Source organism: Lepidochelys olivacea, assembly GCF_965140295.1.
Source record: "Lepidochelys olivacea isolate rLepOli2 genome assembly, chromosome: 1".
Taxonomy (NCBI): Eukaryota; Metazoa; Chordata; order Testudines; family Cheloniidae; genus Lepidochelys; species Lepidochelys olivacea.
Window position 1 is genome coordinate 329,813,094 of NC_140411.1, and position 18,975 is coordinate 329,832,068.

The window sequence follows — 18,975 nt, forward strand, 5'->3', positions numbered from 1 at the left end:
CTTTAATTTTTCTTAACTCAATAAATATGCATAACCATGGTTGCACAAACTAATGAGAGCTGCATGGCAAACCCCCTCCACATCAAGTTATAAATCTAACCTTCAATAGGAACACCGGGAAGGGGACTGGAGGAGTGCCTGCTGTATATCTACCAAAAAGTCATCTTGCAGTTGCAGGACAAGATGGCATAATGCAGGCCACTGTTAGTTACTCCTCTGAGCAGGAGCAACTTTCATGATTTGACAGTGTTTGCTGCTAACAGTAACATGCATGTTAGCAGACTGGGGGATGCCTGTGTCTTTTAGCTGGCAGACAAGACTCCTTTGAGGCCATGGAGTGTGGGCTAGGGCACTAGCTGGGTGTACCCCTACTGCTCTTTTGAGCACTAGAAGGGTTCCTATCTGCTGACTGTATATGAGGAAGAAGCTCTTAATACTTTTCTCTCTTGTAATGCACCTACCAAGCAAAGAGGGGGTCTAGCACAACATAGTTTATTCAAAAAGAGAATTATTGGATTATTCTTATTTAATGTGTTTAAAATGTACAGAATTATTTTTCCAAAAAAAAACCATGCATGAAATAGTAGATTTCATCCATAGTGCAGAATCAGGATGAGCTAGGCCCAAAAGAACTGACATGTAGTTTTGATGTTCAAATATAAGGAAAACTTGGCTACAGTGTTATTTAAGAATATATGTTTTGAAACAGATATTGTCGGTAGTTTAACCTTTGCATTGGATCAATGTTTTTATTAAAAACCTACACTATGTAGAATAGTAAATATTCTGTAGAGTTTGGATATTTTGAGGCTATTATTACATAATCTTATGTCTTGATTACATGATCTTATTGCCACTGGCTGGAGTAGCTCATAACCTTGAATGCCTACCTCAGGTGCCCCAAATTGGCAGTGTGTTCTATAATTAGATTTCATCTTCAAACATACTCTCTGTGTAAATGTTTAGAATTGTGAGTAGCCCCATTGGACAAAATAGCTACTTACAGTACTGAACACTATTCCTGGCAGTAAGTGTTTCAGAATTAGGTTCTATTTCTTATTTGGACGTGTAAGCAAGTGTAAGTAGATAAATTGCAGTCCAAGTTTCTGATTTTGGGTAGTGTTTGATTGCTGTTTGTTCTTCATATTTTGGTTGTAGTATTTGTTGGTTTCTAATTTTTGTAGCTCATACATAATTTTGTATTTTTCAGCAAGTCATGTCCCCAAATCTTACTGAAACTGAATGGGAGCTGGGTGCCTGATTTCTTAGGCTACCTTGAAAATCCCAGCAAAGGTATTACAAAAAATGTACATAACATAAAACATTTCCATAAAGAAGTGGAAAGCTCACATTTCTGTGTTTTAATTTAGGTGCCAAAATCTGACCTACCTGAATATTCGTTACTGTGAAAGTGTGACTGATGCTGGGATTGAGGCACTGGGAAACATGACCTCATTGATGTCTATTGATATTTCTGGAACCACTGTCTCAGATATGGTAAAAACCCCATAAAAGAAAATCAATACGTTTCTTATCTAGATATTTTTCCTTTGTAACCCACACCCCCATTTAAAAAAATCACACAAATATTAAGTAGTGAAATTACCATATCTTTAAAATATTCCATAAAGCTTTGCAGACTATTTTGTACTGATGAATTTGATACATTTCAAAAACAGTTTCATAACCGCAGTAGTGTTTTAGCTTAAGAAAGGGCAGTGTAGTAATTGGGCTTTGTGAAGGGATCTCTGTGGGGGTTTGGAATTCAACCCCCTGACTTGCAGGCAAGCCAAGGAGTTGTAATTCAGACCCTTGACATTCATTGTTCCATGCCATGCCTCTCTGCAGCTGCCATGCAGGATTTCTGGGACATTGGAAATTTCCACATAATTGTGAACTCAGTGGCCCTGCCCCCAAACTGCCTTATTAAGGGGCTGTGCAGTGACCTTCTCCCTTCAGCACCCAACCCTCTTTGATTCAGACCCTGGAGCATCCAGGGGAAGGCCAGGAGCTGGATGAGGGATATACACATTGCCCAGGGTCCGGAGGGAATTCTGCTGTAAAGGTAATACAGACCAGGGTTGAATTTCTCATTCTGTAGCCCTTTTCCAGGGAGAATTAAGCTGGCTGCAAATCAAAATTTTCATCCTGTGGAAAATTCTAATATTGTAAAAATTCTTTTCATCCTGAATCAAGACAAAAAGTTGAAAATGTTGAAATGTTTTATGGAATGGAAAGTTGCCAAAAAAATTTCAATTTGGAACATTTCATTTTGACATTGCATATTGAAATGAAAAGTTTTGATATTCCCAAATCAAAATATTTAATTTTTGATTGTTGAACTGATTTAAACTGTTATGTCTTAAGTTGCCAGGCTTCCCAGGCATAGTGTGTTCCCCAAGACACACATGATCAGATGGCTCCTATGCTGCACTAATGGTTGTTCAACCAGTGGAGGAAACTGTGCATCATGGGAGATGTAGTCCAGTCAGGGAACCCAGCCCATGAAGGAGAATGGAGACATGAGACACTCAAACTACATACAACTCCCATGAGGCTTGGCTGCAGCTCAAACTCACACAGATTTATGTTGAACTGATCCAAAACAAAAATGTTTCAGTACGGTTTGACAAATGGAAATGTTTTGACTCAGGTTGATTAAGCTTGAGGGAAAATTAAAAAATTAGACAGAATCAAAATTTGCCAAAGGAAATTTTGAATGTGTGAACACTGCATTTTCCATTGAAAACACATTTATGTACAAAAATTTGTAACAGCTATAATAGAGAGGCCCCCTTACATTGTGCTCCAAGGTATAGCTGCTAATGAAAGAAGCTCTGGCAAGGTAGCTTCAAAGATGTCAAGTTGCCAGGAGCAGGAAACAACCGTAGAGGGCCTTGGAGCCAAGTTAGATACGTGGGTCTTCGACACAGATGTTCATGGCTCTTGGCAGATCCTCCAAGATCCACAGTGCTAGGAGCCAGGTCATTTGCTTCTTCAATAGGAGTCCAAACCCTGCTCTCCTGAAAGAGAAGTCTGGAAGAAACTGCGAGAGAAACCTCTGCAGCAATTTCTTTCCCCTGGACTCCTTACTGTGTGTTTTAGTATAGGAGATATGCCCTTCAGTGTTGACTCAGACCCTGCTTATGCAAACCTGTGAGCAAGAAAATCGGTGTTTGGCTCTAAAGCAGTATTTGTTCAAAAGCAATTAAAAACTCCTTATCCTTGATGGAGGCCTAGAAAAGAAAAGAGTAACCCAGATAACACAAATGGGGGAGAAACAAGGGATTTTAATTTAATTTAAAATATAATTTAATCACTGTTGGTATTTTTTTAGTATATTTTATGTGAGATTTGGAATTCTTGGAACTGTAAACTGTAAAGTTTTATAATAGTACATAAGAACAACCATACAGGGTCAGACCAAAGGTCCATCAAGCCTAGTATCCTGTCCTCTGACAGTGGCCAAGAATGTAAGTATAAGAATTTTCTTTAGATTTTCTCCTGTTTTTTGACCACAGTTAGCCAATTAAGATACTGTATGTTGCTTCTTATTCTCATTTACGTGCAGCAGAGCCCCATGCTGCAGGCAATCATCCAAACTCTGTTGCTGACACAACAGCATTCAGACATGTGTTTTTTTCAGACATTCAGTTTTCCCTCCTCCCACAAGACAGATAAGTTATCCCTGAAATTTACCATTCATCATTGTAGTATACAGTGTTATTGTAGCTGCATTGGTCTCAGAATATTAGAGAGACAAGGTGGGCGATGTAATAACTTTTATTAGACCAACTTCTGTTGATGAGACACAAGCTTTTCAGCTTACACAGACCTTCTTTAGGTCTGGAAAATGTAATCAGGCCTTGTCTACATTGCCACTTTACAGCACTGAAACTTTCTCACTCAGGGGTGTGAAAAAACACCCCCCTGAGTGATGCAAGTTTCAGTGCTGTAAAGTGGCAGTGTAGCCATGCTCCCAGCGCTGGTAGCTACTCCCCCTGTGGGGGTGGGTGTTTTTACAGTGCTGAGAGAGCTCTCTCTCAGCGCTGGTGCCGCAGCTACACAGCCACGTTAAAGCGCTACTCGTCAGAGTTCAAACTTGAAAGTTTGTCTCTCTCACCAACAAAAATCGGGCTAATAAAATATATTATCTCACCCATCTTGTCATTCATCATTGTAGTAATTTCTGAACTAACTGCTAACAGTGGCCATTACACTGTCATTCTCTGTGCTATATACTGTACCTACAGTATACATCATATCCTTACATCTTGAGACATGATATGAAAAGTCATCTAACCATCTATTATTTAATTTGTATGTGCTTTGAGTTTTTGATGAAAGAGGGATTAATATAAACTTATTTTATGCACTTTTTATAATAATTTAAATGAAGTTCAAAGAAGATAGATATTTACACTTGTAATTTAGACTTTGTAAGTACTGTGCAGAAGTTAGTTTTGAATACCGTAGTTAAGGTCATCAGGTTTCAAGCCCAGTGGATCCAACACCATTAAATGGTGCTAACAAGTAGAAACCATGAAGGCCAAATTCTTTTCTGCACTCTGCACGGCGGATCTCTATTGCATATTTTTCAAGTATTCTGTCAGAGGGAGTTCAGTAGGTTTGAAACATGCCGAATATGCAACATGCTTTTGCACTGCAGAAGAGAATTTTGTTTTAAATTTGGGGCCTGAGCCATTAGCTGTCCTAATGATGGAGGTTAAAATTGCTCCACTGCATACATACATAATACATTTTATATAGTTGTTAAAAATCATATGCAATCTCTCAAAATGTTTTGATTGGATTACTGGGCTGAGATTTCATAAATAGGAGCCTAAATTCAAACACCAACTGCCATATTTAGGGATTTGCCTGGTTTTCAAAACTGGCAACACCCAACAGCTTCCATTGCCTAAATATAGATATAGAAGCATAATTTTAAGAGAAAAAAATTGCCATTCTGGATAAAGAGGACACTTGACCTGTTGCTTGTATGGATAAATTTGTTGACCCTTGGAATTAGATTTTATATAGAAGAATATTTCAGGATCCCCATTGGACCAACTGTAATGAATATTGTAGTGCTCATAGCAAATTCATTTCCACTCTGTCCCATGCCTGTGACAGTTTTAGAATCATTGCCTTGTAGTGCTTGAAGGGGCTAAGCTTCTTTCTAAGCTTTTCTTTCCAGATGTTAGGCCAGTTAGTCAAAACAAAAGAAGAGTGCCAATGGAAATATAACAAAAAATAATCATTGCAAATATTCAAGCAGCAGTATTATTCTTAGCAAAAGTATGTGTATTCTATGCAGGGAAACAATACTTAATTTGTTACAAAACTCAGCAAGTAAACTCATGAATAGGGCCCTGATTCCACACATGCTTACAGTTTCACCCTTGCTTAAGTATCTTGCTGAATCAGGGCCCAAGATTCGTGATGAACAAAACCCAAGCCTGTTCCCATTAAGAGGACATGGGATTTATGAATACAAGAAGCTGATATGATACCTTTGCTTGCTTTGTTACATTTCATAATGATATTGTGGCACCATTCCTATGGAACTTATCTTAATTTGCTCAGTAGGTTTCAGACTGTTGCTCTCACTCACCTGAGGCCCAACTGTATTACTCTTGGTCACAGTATGGAGCACTTACAAGAGTAGTCCAGTTGGGACCACCTGCATGAGTAAGTATTCACTAACATGAATAAGGACGGTGCAGTTGGGTCCATTGAAATCAATAGGATTACTTTTGAAGTTCTAGTTAGCCTGAGACAGAATGACAGAACCTAGCTCCAGATAATTTTGTGATTAAAAACTTAACTGAAATAATTGAGATTTCCTGATGGTTTACTACAGTTTTGATTCTATAAAGCAGATAGGAGAAATTTCTATTCCCTGTACCTATTGTGTTTTTGTGAGCCTGATCCTATAAGCCCTTGCTTTCTCATGGGGCCTAATCCAATACTCAGTTAAGTCAATAGGAGTCTTTCCATTGACTTCAGTGGACATTGGATCAGGCCCATAGTGTTTACTCTTTCCCATAGAGCCACCGACTGCAGTGGAACCTAGCGCAGGAATAAAGGTTTGCAGGATCAGGCACCAAACTGGGAACATCAAAAAATATTGTTAATGTCAAAGGAAAATTTGAGTGTATTCACTTATTTTCATTTAATAGAAGACCATCAAGTTGACTAATGTTTAATACACTTTCCATTCAGTTACAGTGTATGTTACTTTTGGGAAATTGTTTTATCCCCCTTTTACAAGACTTAAAACGTACTATGATAGTAACAAGGAAGTACCTGATACTCACATTTTCAAGCAATTTCCTGTCTGCAGTATTTCCAAAGTACATCTGCTGTACTTTAAAAATGTAAATCCCTTCATTTCTGTTACTCCTGCCTTCCATCCATGGGAGATGGGATCCAGTATTATGTCTATGCTACCTTTTTATTGCCTTGATACACAGGTCATAACTACACTTAATGGAAACATAAGCTATAACCTAACATTCTTGTGTCTAATGTTTTCATTAAAAAGGATATAACGATTTTTGATCTGTCTAGGAACAAGCAAGTTTCAGACATATCTCAGCCCAAAGACATATACTGTACAATCTTCTGAAAATAATGGGATATGAGCAAGGACATAGCCTATATTCTAATACCTCTCCGAGGGGAATCTTTCTCTTTTCAATTTTACATTCCAGAATAAATTTCCTTATTTATTAATAATCAAAATGATTTTGATAAATAACATGTATTAAAAAGTCACAAAATGTTTTTGTAACAAAGATGTTGTTGTTCTTCCCCTCATACTCCAAAATGGTTGCTCATAATTTCTCCAAAAAATTTCTCCAGCAGTTTCTGGCTGCAAGCAAGTCTGAGAAATTTCAGCCTAAAGATTAAAGTTTTGGAATGTTCTTCTTTGAGTGTTTGCAGACATGTATTCCACTCAGGTGTGTGTGGGCTGAAGCTGGAGAACATTGCTGAGTAGTACCCATCAGGGTGGCACTTGTGCCCTCTGGCTCTCATAGCCCTTCCCCTGGCTATATAAGGGCCATGCTGGTCCGTATAAGTGCGGTGCTGCCCTGACTCCCCTGCATTCCTTAGAAGTTTTTAAGGTCAGGCTTGACAAAGCCCTGGCTGGGATGATTTAATTGGGGATTGGTCCTGCTTTGAGCAGAGGGTTGAACTAGATGACCTCCTGAGGTCCCTTCCAACGCTGATATTCTATGATTCTATGATTCATTCCTTCTCACTGCTTGCAGCTTGGGTCCGAACTTCCTGTACAGATTTTACCTCACGGTTTCTGATGACAACAGTGAGACTGTCTGTAAAGTTAGTAAGTAGTACCTTTGTAGTTAGTACTTAGTTTAGAAATTAGTTCTCTTTATAGTGTAACATGGATATGCCCTCACTAGGGTTTAAGTACAGTCCTTTTTGTGGGGTGGGTATCCCCAATAATGACCTCCACACGTGGTGTTTGTTATGTCTAAGAGAGGGGCACATTAAAGAAAAGTGCTCCATTTTCTGCTCCTTTAAGAAAAGGACTCAGGGGCTTACATTTAATACAGCACCTCATGGAACGGCCATGAGGCTGGATTGAGCCCTGGGGCTCTCTGCAGATTGCCAGGTCCATCAGTCTTTGGAGCTGATGCTGACCCCAGATAGGCTGCCAGATTCAGACTGTTCCCTTCCTCTGGTTCCCCAAGGAAGAGGATTCATAAAACTAATTGGAGCCATTCCAGAGCTCAGAGAGACTCTCCCTTCTCTTCTAGGAGGAAGGTGGAACACCACCATGTTTCTCTCAATGCCTTAGATAGAGCCAGGTTGTCTATCCACTTTCCGTTAGGTGACCATATTTCCCTAAACCTAAAACAGGACACATGGGGCTGGCCCAAGCTTCCTCTGAATGTTTGCCACGCTCCCAACTGAGCCAAGTAGCAGAGATAGGGCAGGGAGGAAAAGGAATGGGTATGGGCTGCGATCTGGACAGCAAAGCAAGGTGTGAGGGTGCAAGTGTGTGTGAGTACTTTTGGCTCAGAACCAGAGGTGAAACTATTGGACTATGCCCAAACACGACAAATGCCCAGGTTTGCCAAAACAGTCAGGATGTTCGGAAAGGGCTTAAAAAGGAGACTAACTTTCCAGTACCAAGGCAAGATCAGATTGGCACTATACCGTCGACTCCAGCACCATCCGCTGAAGAGCCACTGAATTCAGTACTGACGTTGCTTTTTATACTGACAGTCTTGAACCCACTGGCTTACCAGAAAGCATCTGATTTACTCTCCCTTTTGGTCCTGGACTCTCCTCTGTTTCAGTTACTTCATTGAGATGTGCCAGAAAGGTGAACCCAGTCCCGTTATTCAGACTGAAACATCCTTTTTTAGTGCCAATACCATTTTCATTGCCCAAGCCTTTGCTAACCTGGGATCAATTCCTGATCCAGCACCAACCTCTTCCTCAGTACCAGCTTTGACTCTGGTAACGATGGGCTTCCTGATAACGAATGTTATTGCAGCTTCGAGTTGCCAGTATATGATGGCAGTGGCTACAGTTCTGGCTGAGATCTCAATGCAGCACTGGACTTTAGTCAGAGCAGAGTGTTTGGTAGCCCTAGCAGGTTTGGCCCCTTGATTACTGGCAGCTATTCAGGGGACTCTTCATACTTGAGGTCAGGATCAGCTGCTTCTTCCCTATCTCCTTCCAGGATCTGGTGTTGCAAATCTTTTAGATCTTCTATGAAGGAGCATTATTGATAATGAGAGTGACTGGAGGATAGGAGTTCTTGGCTCATTGGCCTCTGGAACCCTACTCATTTCCAAATTGGCCTCCTTGTGATCCGTGGACTGTCTCACATTCTTCAAGACCCCAGTCAACTGCTCGTTCTAGGCCAAGATCACTGAATTGTCTGGTTGCTTCATCTCCTGCCCGGCCTAGACGGGAGGCCCAACCCATATTGCCCCTGCTGAATTTCCAGTACAGCAAGAGGAACAACTTCTGCCTCAGAAGGAGGTTCTTGCTCCTCCACCTCTGTCATCCTCTTCACCAGATGATTCCCTAGCCCCAGACTCATCCTTCCTGGTTCTGGAAGACTTTAAGGCTTATCAGGACTTTCTAAGGAGGATGTCTGCAGCATAGGGTCTCCACACTGAGTTTGTCTGAGAGAACACCCATGGATTGCTGGACATTCTGCAGATTTCAGCCCCAGGAAGAGCAGCCTTCCCTATATATGAAGTTGTCTTGGAGCTGACAAGGTTCCTGTGGCATACACCAGTGTCTGTGCCTGCTACACTGAAATGTACTGACAAATGTCACTATGTCCCCGTTCAAGGATTTAAGTGTTTCTACTCACATCCAACTCCCAATTCGCTTGTGGTGACTGCTGCTAATGAGAGAATGTATCAAGGCAGATATAAATCCACGCCTAAAGATAAAGAAGCCAAGAAATCGGATTTAAGGGGGAGGAAGGTTTATTCTACATCTTCCCTCCAGATGTGCATTGCTGATCAGCAGGCACTCTTGTCTAAATATAACTTGGTAAGTTACCTGGGGATCTCAGGGAAGACTTCAAGGCTTTCCTGGCAGAGGGCTGTCTAGTGGCATAGACATCGGTGCAGTCAGCGCTCCATGTGGTGGACACCTCATTTCAGATTATGGCCTTGGCAATAACAACGAGGATGGCTTCTTGGCTGCAGAACTCTGGCATTCCTCCGGATATGCAACAGACCATAGAAGACTTACTGTTTGATGGATGGTCTTTGTTTTCTAAAAAGAAAGATGAGACATTACATTCTTTTAAGGACTCCAGGGCCACGTTACACTCCTTAGGATTTATATCCCAACAGTTAAAAGGTGACCATTGTTACGAATTACACCTGGTAGGACACGCACACAACTGCTGCAAATTATACCTGGTAGGACACGCACACCAATGCTACGAATTACACCTGGTAGGACACGCACACCAATGCTGCAAATTATACCTGATAGGACACGCATACAAATGCTACGAATTACACCTGGTAGGACATGCACACAAATGCTGCGAATTATACCTGATAGGTCACGCACAGTTCGAATCTAGGCTGAGGCACATAAACAAAGTCCACAACTGCAGAGTTCCCAAAAGACACTACGTTTATTATGCTCAAGCGTGGTGCCCCCCTGCTAGCCAGGAGGGGACCTTGAATACAGATTATACAAAGGTTATATACTTTTTAGCAAAGCATGTTGCCTTCGTGCATCGGAAACCTTAGCCAATAAACAAACCCTTGTGTTATCTACCACCTATCCCTGCTTGGTCCATTCCTCGTGCTATACCAGTATGTTAATTACACAGCATGGTCCTAAAGCCATGCATCAGTAACCTTTATTATCAGGATGGGAGGCCTCACATCAAGGCCAAGAGACAGGGAGTTAGAGACTGACAAAAACCAGATACTGGGAGTCAAGGCAGGCTGGAGACAAGGAGGAGGATTTTCACAGGGATTCAGTATCTAAGGATCACTCCTCCTGGTGTATGATGTGCTGGCATTTAAACAATGGTGGGCCCCAAACCAAAATGGAGTCACATGTGCTAACTTTTCCTTAACACCGTGAACCCATTTGTTGTCACCCAGAGAGCAATGGAAAGGCGAATGTGTAAGATATCGCTCCGTGATCATATCCCGAATGAGGAGATCAGAAGCCGTACAGAGGTGACCAATGTAGTGCGGGTGATGTACGATGCAAAGCAAAGATGGACGGGTCAAGTAGTCCGCAGGCAAGACAATAGGTGGAAAGCACATTCAGTGACTGGATCCCCAGAGACCACAAGCGACTGCTGGGCAGACCGAAAATGCGCTGCGCCGATCCCATGACAAAACTCTTTGGCCAGAAATGGAAAGAACGTGCTCACTCATCTGAATTGGATATATGCTTTTTTTCCTATTCCTCTCATCTTTCAGGTTATCCTCAAGCAGAAGTTGGACCATGCCAAATTGGTTCTTGTTGCGCTGGCTAGGCCAAGACAGTGTTGGTTCTCTTAGCTTCTCAATTTGTCTATTTGACCTCCCAGATCTCTTCCTCTATTTCCCGAACTACTGATTCAGCACCACAGCCAAGTTGCACATCCAGCTCTGAGCAGTCTATATCTCATGGCATGGATAGTGTGTGGCTAGATGAAGAGGAAGGTTAATGTTTGGGAGTAGATAGGAGTGTCCTATTTAACAGTCGGAAGCCATCTGCTAAGACTACCTGTTAGGCCAAATGGAAGCTTTTCAATTTGGTCAATATCTAAGGTAATTCCACTGATGTTATCTTATGTTCAGGACATTTTAGATTGTTACATTTGAAGTCCTTGGGTCTGCCTCGTAGCTGATCGAGGGTTCACTTGGCAGCAATCTCAGTGTTCCATCCTTCAGTCCAAGGGCAATCAGTTTTTCCAAACTCTGTGGTAGTGAGATTTCTGAACGGTATTGTCTGCTTGCTTCCACCTGTAATTGTGGGACCTTAATACTGTACTGGCTGCCCTCATGGGTTTTCTGTTTGAGTCACTAGCAACTTGCTCGTTGTCTCTCCTTTCCCAAAACACAGCCTTTTTTGTTGCTATAATTTCCACAAAAAGTGTCAGCGAAGTGAAGAACCTTATGGCAGGGCCTCCCCTTACTCAGCTGTTCAAAGACAAAGTGTCCTTGAGGCTACAGTTTCACCTTAACCAGGTTATTTACTTACCTGTATTCTTTCCTAAGCCACACTTGAATGTAGATGAACGGGAACATCGGACATTAGATGTGAGGTGGTGCCCGGCTTTCTGTCTGGAAAGAACTAAATCATTTTGTTCTCAGCTTTTTGTCTTTATGAAAGGTCAGCTAGTATCTGCACAAACAATCTTTAGGTGGATAATTTCCTGCATTACCACAGGTTATGGAGTAGTTCAGACCACACCCCCACAGACTTTATGGGCTCATTCAACAAGGGCTCAAGCAATATTGATCACATTTCTCAGCGATGTTGCAGTTTTGGACATTTGTAGGGCTGCTATATGGGCTTCTGTACAAACTTCTGCCAAAAATTGTGTGTTCGCCACAGTAGCTAGGTCAGATACAATTTTTGGGAAGCAGCTCTTCAGTCATAATTTAAGCAGGCTCTGAGTTCCACCTCCTACCAGTACTGCCTGTGGATCACCTGAGTGAGGGAATACATCTCTGCAACCACTCAAAGAAGATAAGACGGTTACTTACCTGTACAATAATGATTGTTCTTTTAGATGTGGGTGCAGACAGGTATTCTATGATCCACCCTGTGTCCCTCTACATGGGAGTCTTCAGTTTCTGATTCTGGTGCGAAGGAACTAAGGGGGGTTGGGGAGGTGTCACCCTTATGGGAGGGGCTATGAGGATCAGAGGGCATGAGCACCATCCTGATGGGTACTGCTAAGAAAAGTTCTCTGGCTTTGGTGCACGCACACCTGAATGGAATATGTCTGCACGCACAACTTAAAGAACCGCAGTTACAGTACAGGTAAGTAACCATCTTTTTTAAACAACTGAAACCAGGGGATTAAAATGGAAATGGTTATTCAGAGTTTACTATGGCAGTGGCCATTAATTCCTCTAAAACATGGATAAACACAACAATATTGTAAAAATACACAGTCCTTGAAAATATGATCTTAAAAATCTTCCTTAAAAACTCCTTTTGGGGGGCTAGCCTTCTGCTACTGATCAGCTTCCATGTGTTTTTGCTCTCATAAGGTCTTCAGGGCAGTGATGGTCTTGTTCTTTGTATGTTTGCAAAGTATCATGCACACCTCTGGCACTGCAAAGATGATAAAATAATAAATACTTTTTGATAAGATTGTAAATACATTTGAAAAATATTTGTAGGCCTTTCAAGCTTCCATTATTGAGCTGAAGCATGTGTACTTAGGGCCAAAATCTACTTGCCTAAAAGTCCTGGTCTACACACCTAAAAATTAGATTGACCTAGCTACCTCAATCAGGTCTGTAGTTAGGTTAACTTAACCCCTACTGTAGACACAGCTAGGTTGATGGAAGAATACTTCTGTTGACCTAACTACCACCTCTCAGAGATGTGTATTAACTACATTGATGGGAAAACCACTTGCATCAATATAGGAAGCCTGTATGCTATGGTGCAAGAGTGGCTGCTGTAGCCACTGTTGCGTAAGCATACCTAACTCCCCCAAACTGTCCTAATGATGTCAATGCAACTGCTCATGTGAGTTAGATGAGTAGTATTTGGCCCTAAGCATCACTCTCATGCTCCCCACAAGTTTGTTAAAATGACTCAATTTTTTTTTGATGTCTCTTCAATGTACTTCTGGGAGCTCTGTTCTAAGTCTAAGAGTCTGAAAACATGCAGCTGCGTGATTTTCATCATTCTTACACAGGGCGCTACTGCATATGTGGAGAACCACCCATCTTAAGGGAACATAAAAATAAAGCTATTAAGATTCAGTGCACCAAGATTTGGTAGAATGAAGGACGTTTCTGAAAGCAAGTGGGATTCAGGCAGAGGGAAAAAGCATATAAGGAAAATAGCTGGAATATCCAACAGGAAATTAATTTGTTCCTGGGTTACACATGCCATCTATCAATAAAAACAATAGGACCAAAGAATGTCCCAACTTAGACTCTGTGAAACTTAAAATAATTCCAATGGATATGACCAAATACATGTAGTATGGTGATGAAAGGCAAGAAAGCAATCTGGAGTACAAAACAGGTAAAGTGCCTCAAGACTTGGAACAAAAGAACTGTAGTCTATTTTAAAGATTAAAGATAAAAGCAAAATGGAGAATAAAAAGAAGACTTCTCTTACAGTTGTCTCCACAACTTCTCCCACATATTCCCTTATGCATGGAACACACTCCCTGACCTAATCCGTAAGGCTACTGCTCTCTCCTCCTTCAAATTGCACCACAAGAGCCACCTTTCCTGTGGTACCTACCAATTGGCTGGTCAGCCAGCCGATGACAAATTTATTGTATCAGTCAGGGGTAGCCAATTTAAAAAATAAAAACACCTACAAATCTAGGATGATTTGTATCCATCAGGAGCATTACAGTAGCTTGCCCATGTAATCATATAATCTTCCTTTCTCTTGCTATTGTCTGTACACAACAGACTGGGGCTACAAGATCCTACTGCAATATAAATAATAATGTGACAATAAATTGCTAAAGAGGTTATGATAAAAAATACAGGCCAGATTCTGATTTCATTTACATAGGTTTCTATCCAGAGCAACTCCCTTGGCTTTAGTGGTGTTACTCTAAATTTATGATGATTTGAAATCAGGATCTGGTGCTGCATTTTTAAAGTCTGTTAGAAAATGGGGCCAAAGAGAGAGCATGGCTTGTAAGGGATGAGAAGAGAATTTTATTAACAGAACCAGTAAACATTATCAGAAATGTACTGTAAATGAATCATTTGGCCCTGTGATCTCAAAGGAAAGTGCGTGACAGATTACACAACAGACATGTATTTCCAAGAAGATGAAATGTTAAAAGAAATTAAATGAATGCCAGATCCAGATGGAGAGAGAGAACTGACAGTTCTTCTTAGAATGCTTGCATATGTCCCTTACACTGTGTGGGGGTGTGTGTGTCCTGTGCTCTGGTGCCAGACAGTTTTCCTTAGCAGTGCCCATTGAGTTGACCCTGGCCAGCTCCTCGCTCCTTGTGCTCCAAAGAGGATATAAAGGGCAGAGCCGTCCTGCCCCTCCTTCAGTTCCTTCTTTCCTTGTGTGGCTGGCAGTTGCAGTGTCTTTGTTCTCTGTGAACCATCTTATTACTCCTAGGTTATTCACCTAGTAATATTCTTTTTCATCGTTTTCTATTAAAATTTTCCTTTTATTTTTTTCTTTGTTTCATATTTTATTTTTTACATTTTGTTTAAGTTTGCATTTTTTCCAGTCAGATGGACCTTTGGGCCTTGCCTGGTACCAGGTAGCCTATGCCAAGTTTCCTGGGTTTCAAACCTACTTGGGTTGTCAGAAGCCCATGACTGTCAGTGGCCCTCGTTCATGCTGCCTCAAGTGCTTAGGTGAGAGTGACATAGAGACAGGAGCTCCATTTGTCTCAGCTTCCAGACCAGGACAAAAAGGCTGAGGGAAGAGCACCTTTGTTACAACTTGATGGAGGCTGGGTGAAGATTGTCATCTAGCACTGGCAGGTGTTGAGATTGTCTGCACTGGGACTCTCTATTCTGGACCCATCAACTATAAGCCAGGTACCACCTTCTTCGACTTCATCATCTCTCATTTGGTTCTGCAGGCCTCCTTGGATGCAGTGGACTCTGCAGCCAGGGCTATGGTGATGGCTGTTAGTATGCACTCCTTCCTCCTGGTTGTAGTATTCAGGGATTCCTATGGAGATGCAACGGACTATTGAGAACCTTTCCTTTGAAGTATGTAAATTATTTTCATCCAAAACTGATGAGACTTTACACACCCTAAAGGACTTGAGAGTGGTTCTAAAGTCCTTGGGCTTCTATACTCCAGCTACGAAGAGAACAAAATATCACCCTCATTACCAGACTAGGCAGCAATATTAGCCCTTCTGGCAGCCTGACCAGTATATGAGAAAGTAGAGATCACAGAGGGGGAGACCTATACCTTGTACTTCCTCAGGCCCTTCATCTAGGTGTCTCCAGGCTTTGAAGCAGTCCATTTGACTCTTATGTCAAGGACAGTATGCAGTCCAGCTATGATCTCATTGGCCTTTCCCCCCTTTTTAGGACAAGTAATCCCATTTCCTACATGTGTGGCAGTCTATTACTTTGGACAAATGAGTGCTTAGCATGGTGGAATCAGGATATACCCCACATTTTCTGTCTCACCCCCTTCCCCTTCTCTACGCAGTTCCTCTTCAAGGACCCCTCTCACGAGTCTGCACTAAGATGAGAAGTGTAGACTCTATATTATTTATGAGCTATAGAAGAGGTGCCATCTCTTCATCAAGACAGGTTTTTATTCCTGATACTACCAGATACCCAGAGCCAGAGGTGGTCTCAGACTGGTGCTCATCCTCGACTGTTGGAACTTGAACAAGTACATCAAGAAGATAAAGTTCCATATGGCGCCCCTTGCTATGATCATCCCTGCCCTAGGTCTAGGGGACTGGTATGCTGTCCTCAACTTACAGGACGCACACTACCATGTGGAGATCCATCCTGGTCACAGGAAGTTTCTAAGGTTCATGATTGGAAAAGATGGTTATCAATTCACCCTTAGGTTTTTCATTTGCACCAAGTTTTCACCAAGTACATGGTGGTGATGGTAGCCTACCTCCGCCAAAGAGGTGTCCACCTTACCTGGGTGACTGGTCGGTTCAGGGTCAATCCAGACATCAGGTGGAGGCTTCTTTCCATCAAACTCTCCATCTGCTCAGCTTCCTGGGCCTGAAAATAAACAAAGAAAAGTCAATGTTATCACCTCTACTAAGAGCAGAGTTCATTGAGGAAGTCCTGCATTCAACCTCTGACAGAATTTCTGCCTCTTTACAAGTTCCAGGCTGTACAAGATCTGTGTGTGTCCCTCAAGGATCACCCACAAACCACTGTGAGGAATTGCCTGAGGCACTTAGGTCACACATGGCTGCACGGGAGCCCTCATGCCAGGCTGCACCTGAGAGTACTGCATCTGCAGATGTGGCTGAAATCAGTATGTCATCCTCATAGTTACCATCAGAACAAATTTGTGTGTATCCCAGATGGAGTGTTATCATCTCTGAGCCGGTGGATGAGTCATAGATTTATACAGTCCAAGGCCAGAAGAGACCATTGTGATCATCTAGTCTGACCTCCTGTATAACATGGGCCATAGAACTTCCTCAGAATAATTCTTAAGGCATATGTTAGGAAAACATCCATTCTTGATTTTAAAATTGTCAGTGATGGAGTCCACTACAACCCTTGGTAAATTGTTCCGATTGTTTACTCTCACCATTAAAAAGTTACACCTTATTTCCAGTCTGAATTTGTCTTTCAAATGGGGTGTCTGATTTTTCACCTGAATCAGTCTATATACTTACCGATTTTTCTTCTGAAGCTGCATGCTCATGTGTATGAGCAAGGGCTCGATACCCTAGCTTTGGCGTTTTACTTGCACAGGACATTTGGGTTTCTTTTTGTTTCATTTGCAGAGTGTATGAGAGGACAGTCAGTTATAACACAGAGGGTATGTCTGCCCTAAAAGTGCTACTGTGCTAGACGCTCAGTACAGCGATATAAGGGGTTTTTCTGTTGCTGTAGTAAATTCACCCCCTCGAGAGGGGGTAGCTAGATCAACATAATTATTCTTCTGTCAACCCAGCACTGTCTACATCAGGGCTTTGGTTTAACTTAACTCATTTTCACACACCTGAGCAATGTAGCTAGGTTACCCTAAGTTTTAAGTATAGACCAGGGCAGAGACTCTCAAAATGGATCTCCAGCTGTATCGCTATGATTTATGCTGCTAAAAGGAATAAAGCCTCTAGACAAGCTGATAGTGCACTTGACCAGAGCCCTTTCAGCCTAGGTAGTGTTTGTGGCACATGTCCCTATTGTGGACATATGCAGGGCAGTGACATGGTCTTCAGTTCATACATTCGCCAGATATTATACATGGACTGCTGAAGCAAGGGAGGATGCAAATGCAGGAAAAGCAGTCTTACAGTCGCACTTCTGGTGAACTCTGAGCCCCACTGCCTGGGGTAATAGCTTGGACACAGGCAAGCACTTGAAGAAGAAAAATGGTTACTCATCTTACAACTATTGTTCTTTGAGATGTATTGCATATGTCCACTACATGACCCAGTGCATCATAGTCTATCATTGTCTTAGAATCATAGAATATCAGAGTTGGAAGGAACTTCAGGATGTCATCTAGTCCAACCCTCTGCTCAAAGCAGGACCAATCCCCAATTTTTGCCGAAGATCCCTAAATCGCCCCCTCAAGGATTGAGCTCACAACCCTGGGTTTAGCAGGCCAATGCTCAAACCACTGAGCTATCTCTCCCCTTCTGAGGCACAGGAGCTGAAGGAGGGTCAGGGCAGCTTTACCATTTAAGGTCTTGTTTGAAGCATGAAGATAGGAGGTGGGCAGGGCCACCCCTACAGGTACCGCTAGGGAAAACTCTTTGGCACTGGTGTACAGGCCGCGCACACACCCCAGCTATGTAATGGACATACATAACACATCTTAAAGAAGAACAGTTATGAAAAGGTGCATAAAGGTCCAGAAGTGCTGAACACCTACAATTCCTACTGAAGTCAATGAGCATTGCTGTTACTCAGTAACTTGGAAAGTCGGGCCCAGTTTTTTTGTTTTGTTTTTTCAAGAATTTTTTGTTACAACAGACACTGTGCTGTCTCAACTAGACATCAAGAATAAATGTGCTTCTCAAATTGTGCTTAGTCCAACCATAACTTATTGGGTTTAGTGCTGGTATTATTGAGAGACAGTCTCTGCTCTGTGATATACAGGAGGGCAGACTATCTAATCATTACAGTCCCTGTTGACCTTAATATTCATAAAAATTTGTGATTAATCCTAGTTTTCCAATTTTCTGCCCAGAGCAAACTATTGCAGATGAAGTTTAAATCTATTAAAAATGGAGCTGAGAATAGAAAAGATGAAACAACCTTTACTTTAAAAAAAAGTTATAAACAACCACTCTGTAATAACTGACTGAGTCCTGTATGTGTTGTTTAATCATTATTTTTTATTTAGATAATGTATGAAAAAGGGAGTAATTTAGTAACGGTTCAGATTTAGGCTCTATTAATAGTGATCAATGGCTTCATGTCTAGTTGGCAGCCGGTATCAAGTGGAGTGCCCCAAGGTCGGTCCTCGGGCCGGTTTTGTTCACTATCTTCATAAACAATCTGGAGGATGGTGTGGATTGCACCCTCAGCAAGTTTGCAGATGACACTAAACTGGGAGGAGAGGTAGATACGCTGGAGGGTA

The 18,975-nt window shown here is 41.8% G+C and overlaps 1 protein-coding gene across 4 annotated transcripts in view; it reads left to right on the forward strand.

Annotated features, from left to right (window-relative positions):
• Positions 1 to 18,975, forward strand: part of FBXL13 (F-box and leucine rich repeat protein 13) — a 197,825-nt gene that overhangs the window by 139,095 nt on the left and 39,755 nt on the right. For all 4 annotated transcript variants that reach the window (XM_084630203.1, XM_084630205.1, XM_084630204.1 and 1 more), the window contains one exon: positions 1,371 to 1,497. In XM_084630203.1, the coding sequence (XP_084486329.1) occupies positions 1,371 to 1,497 (127 nt within the window). The remainder of the gene's footprint in view (positions 1 to 1,370; positions 1,498 to 18,975) is intronic.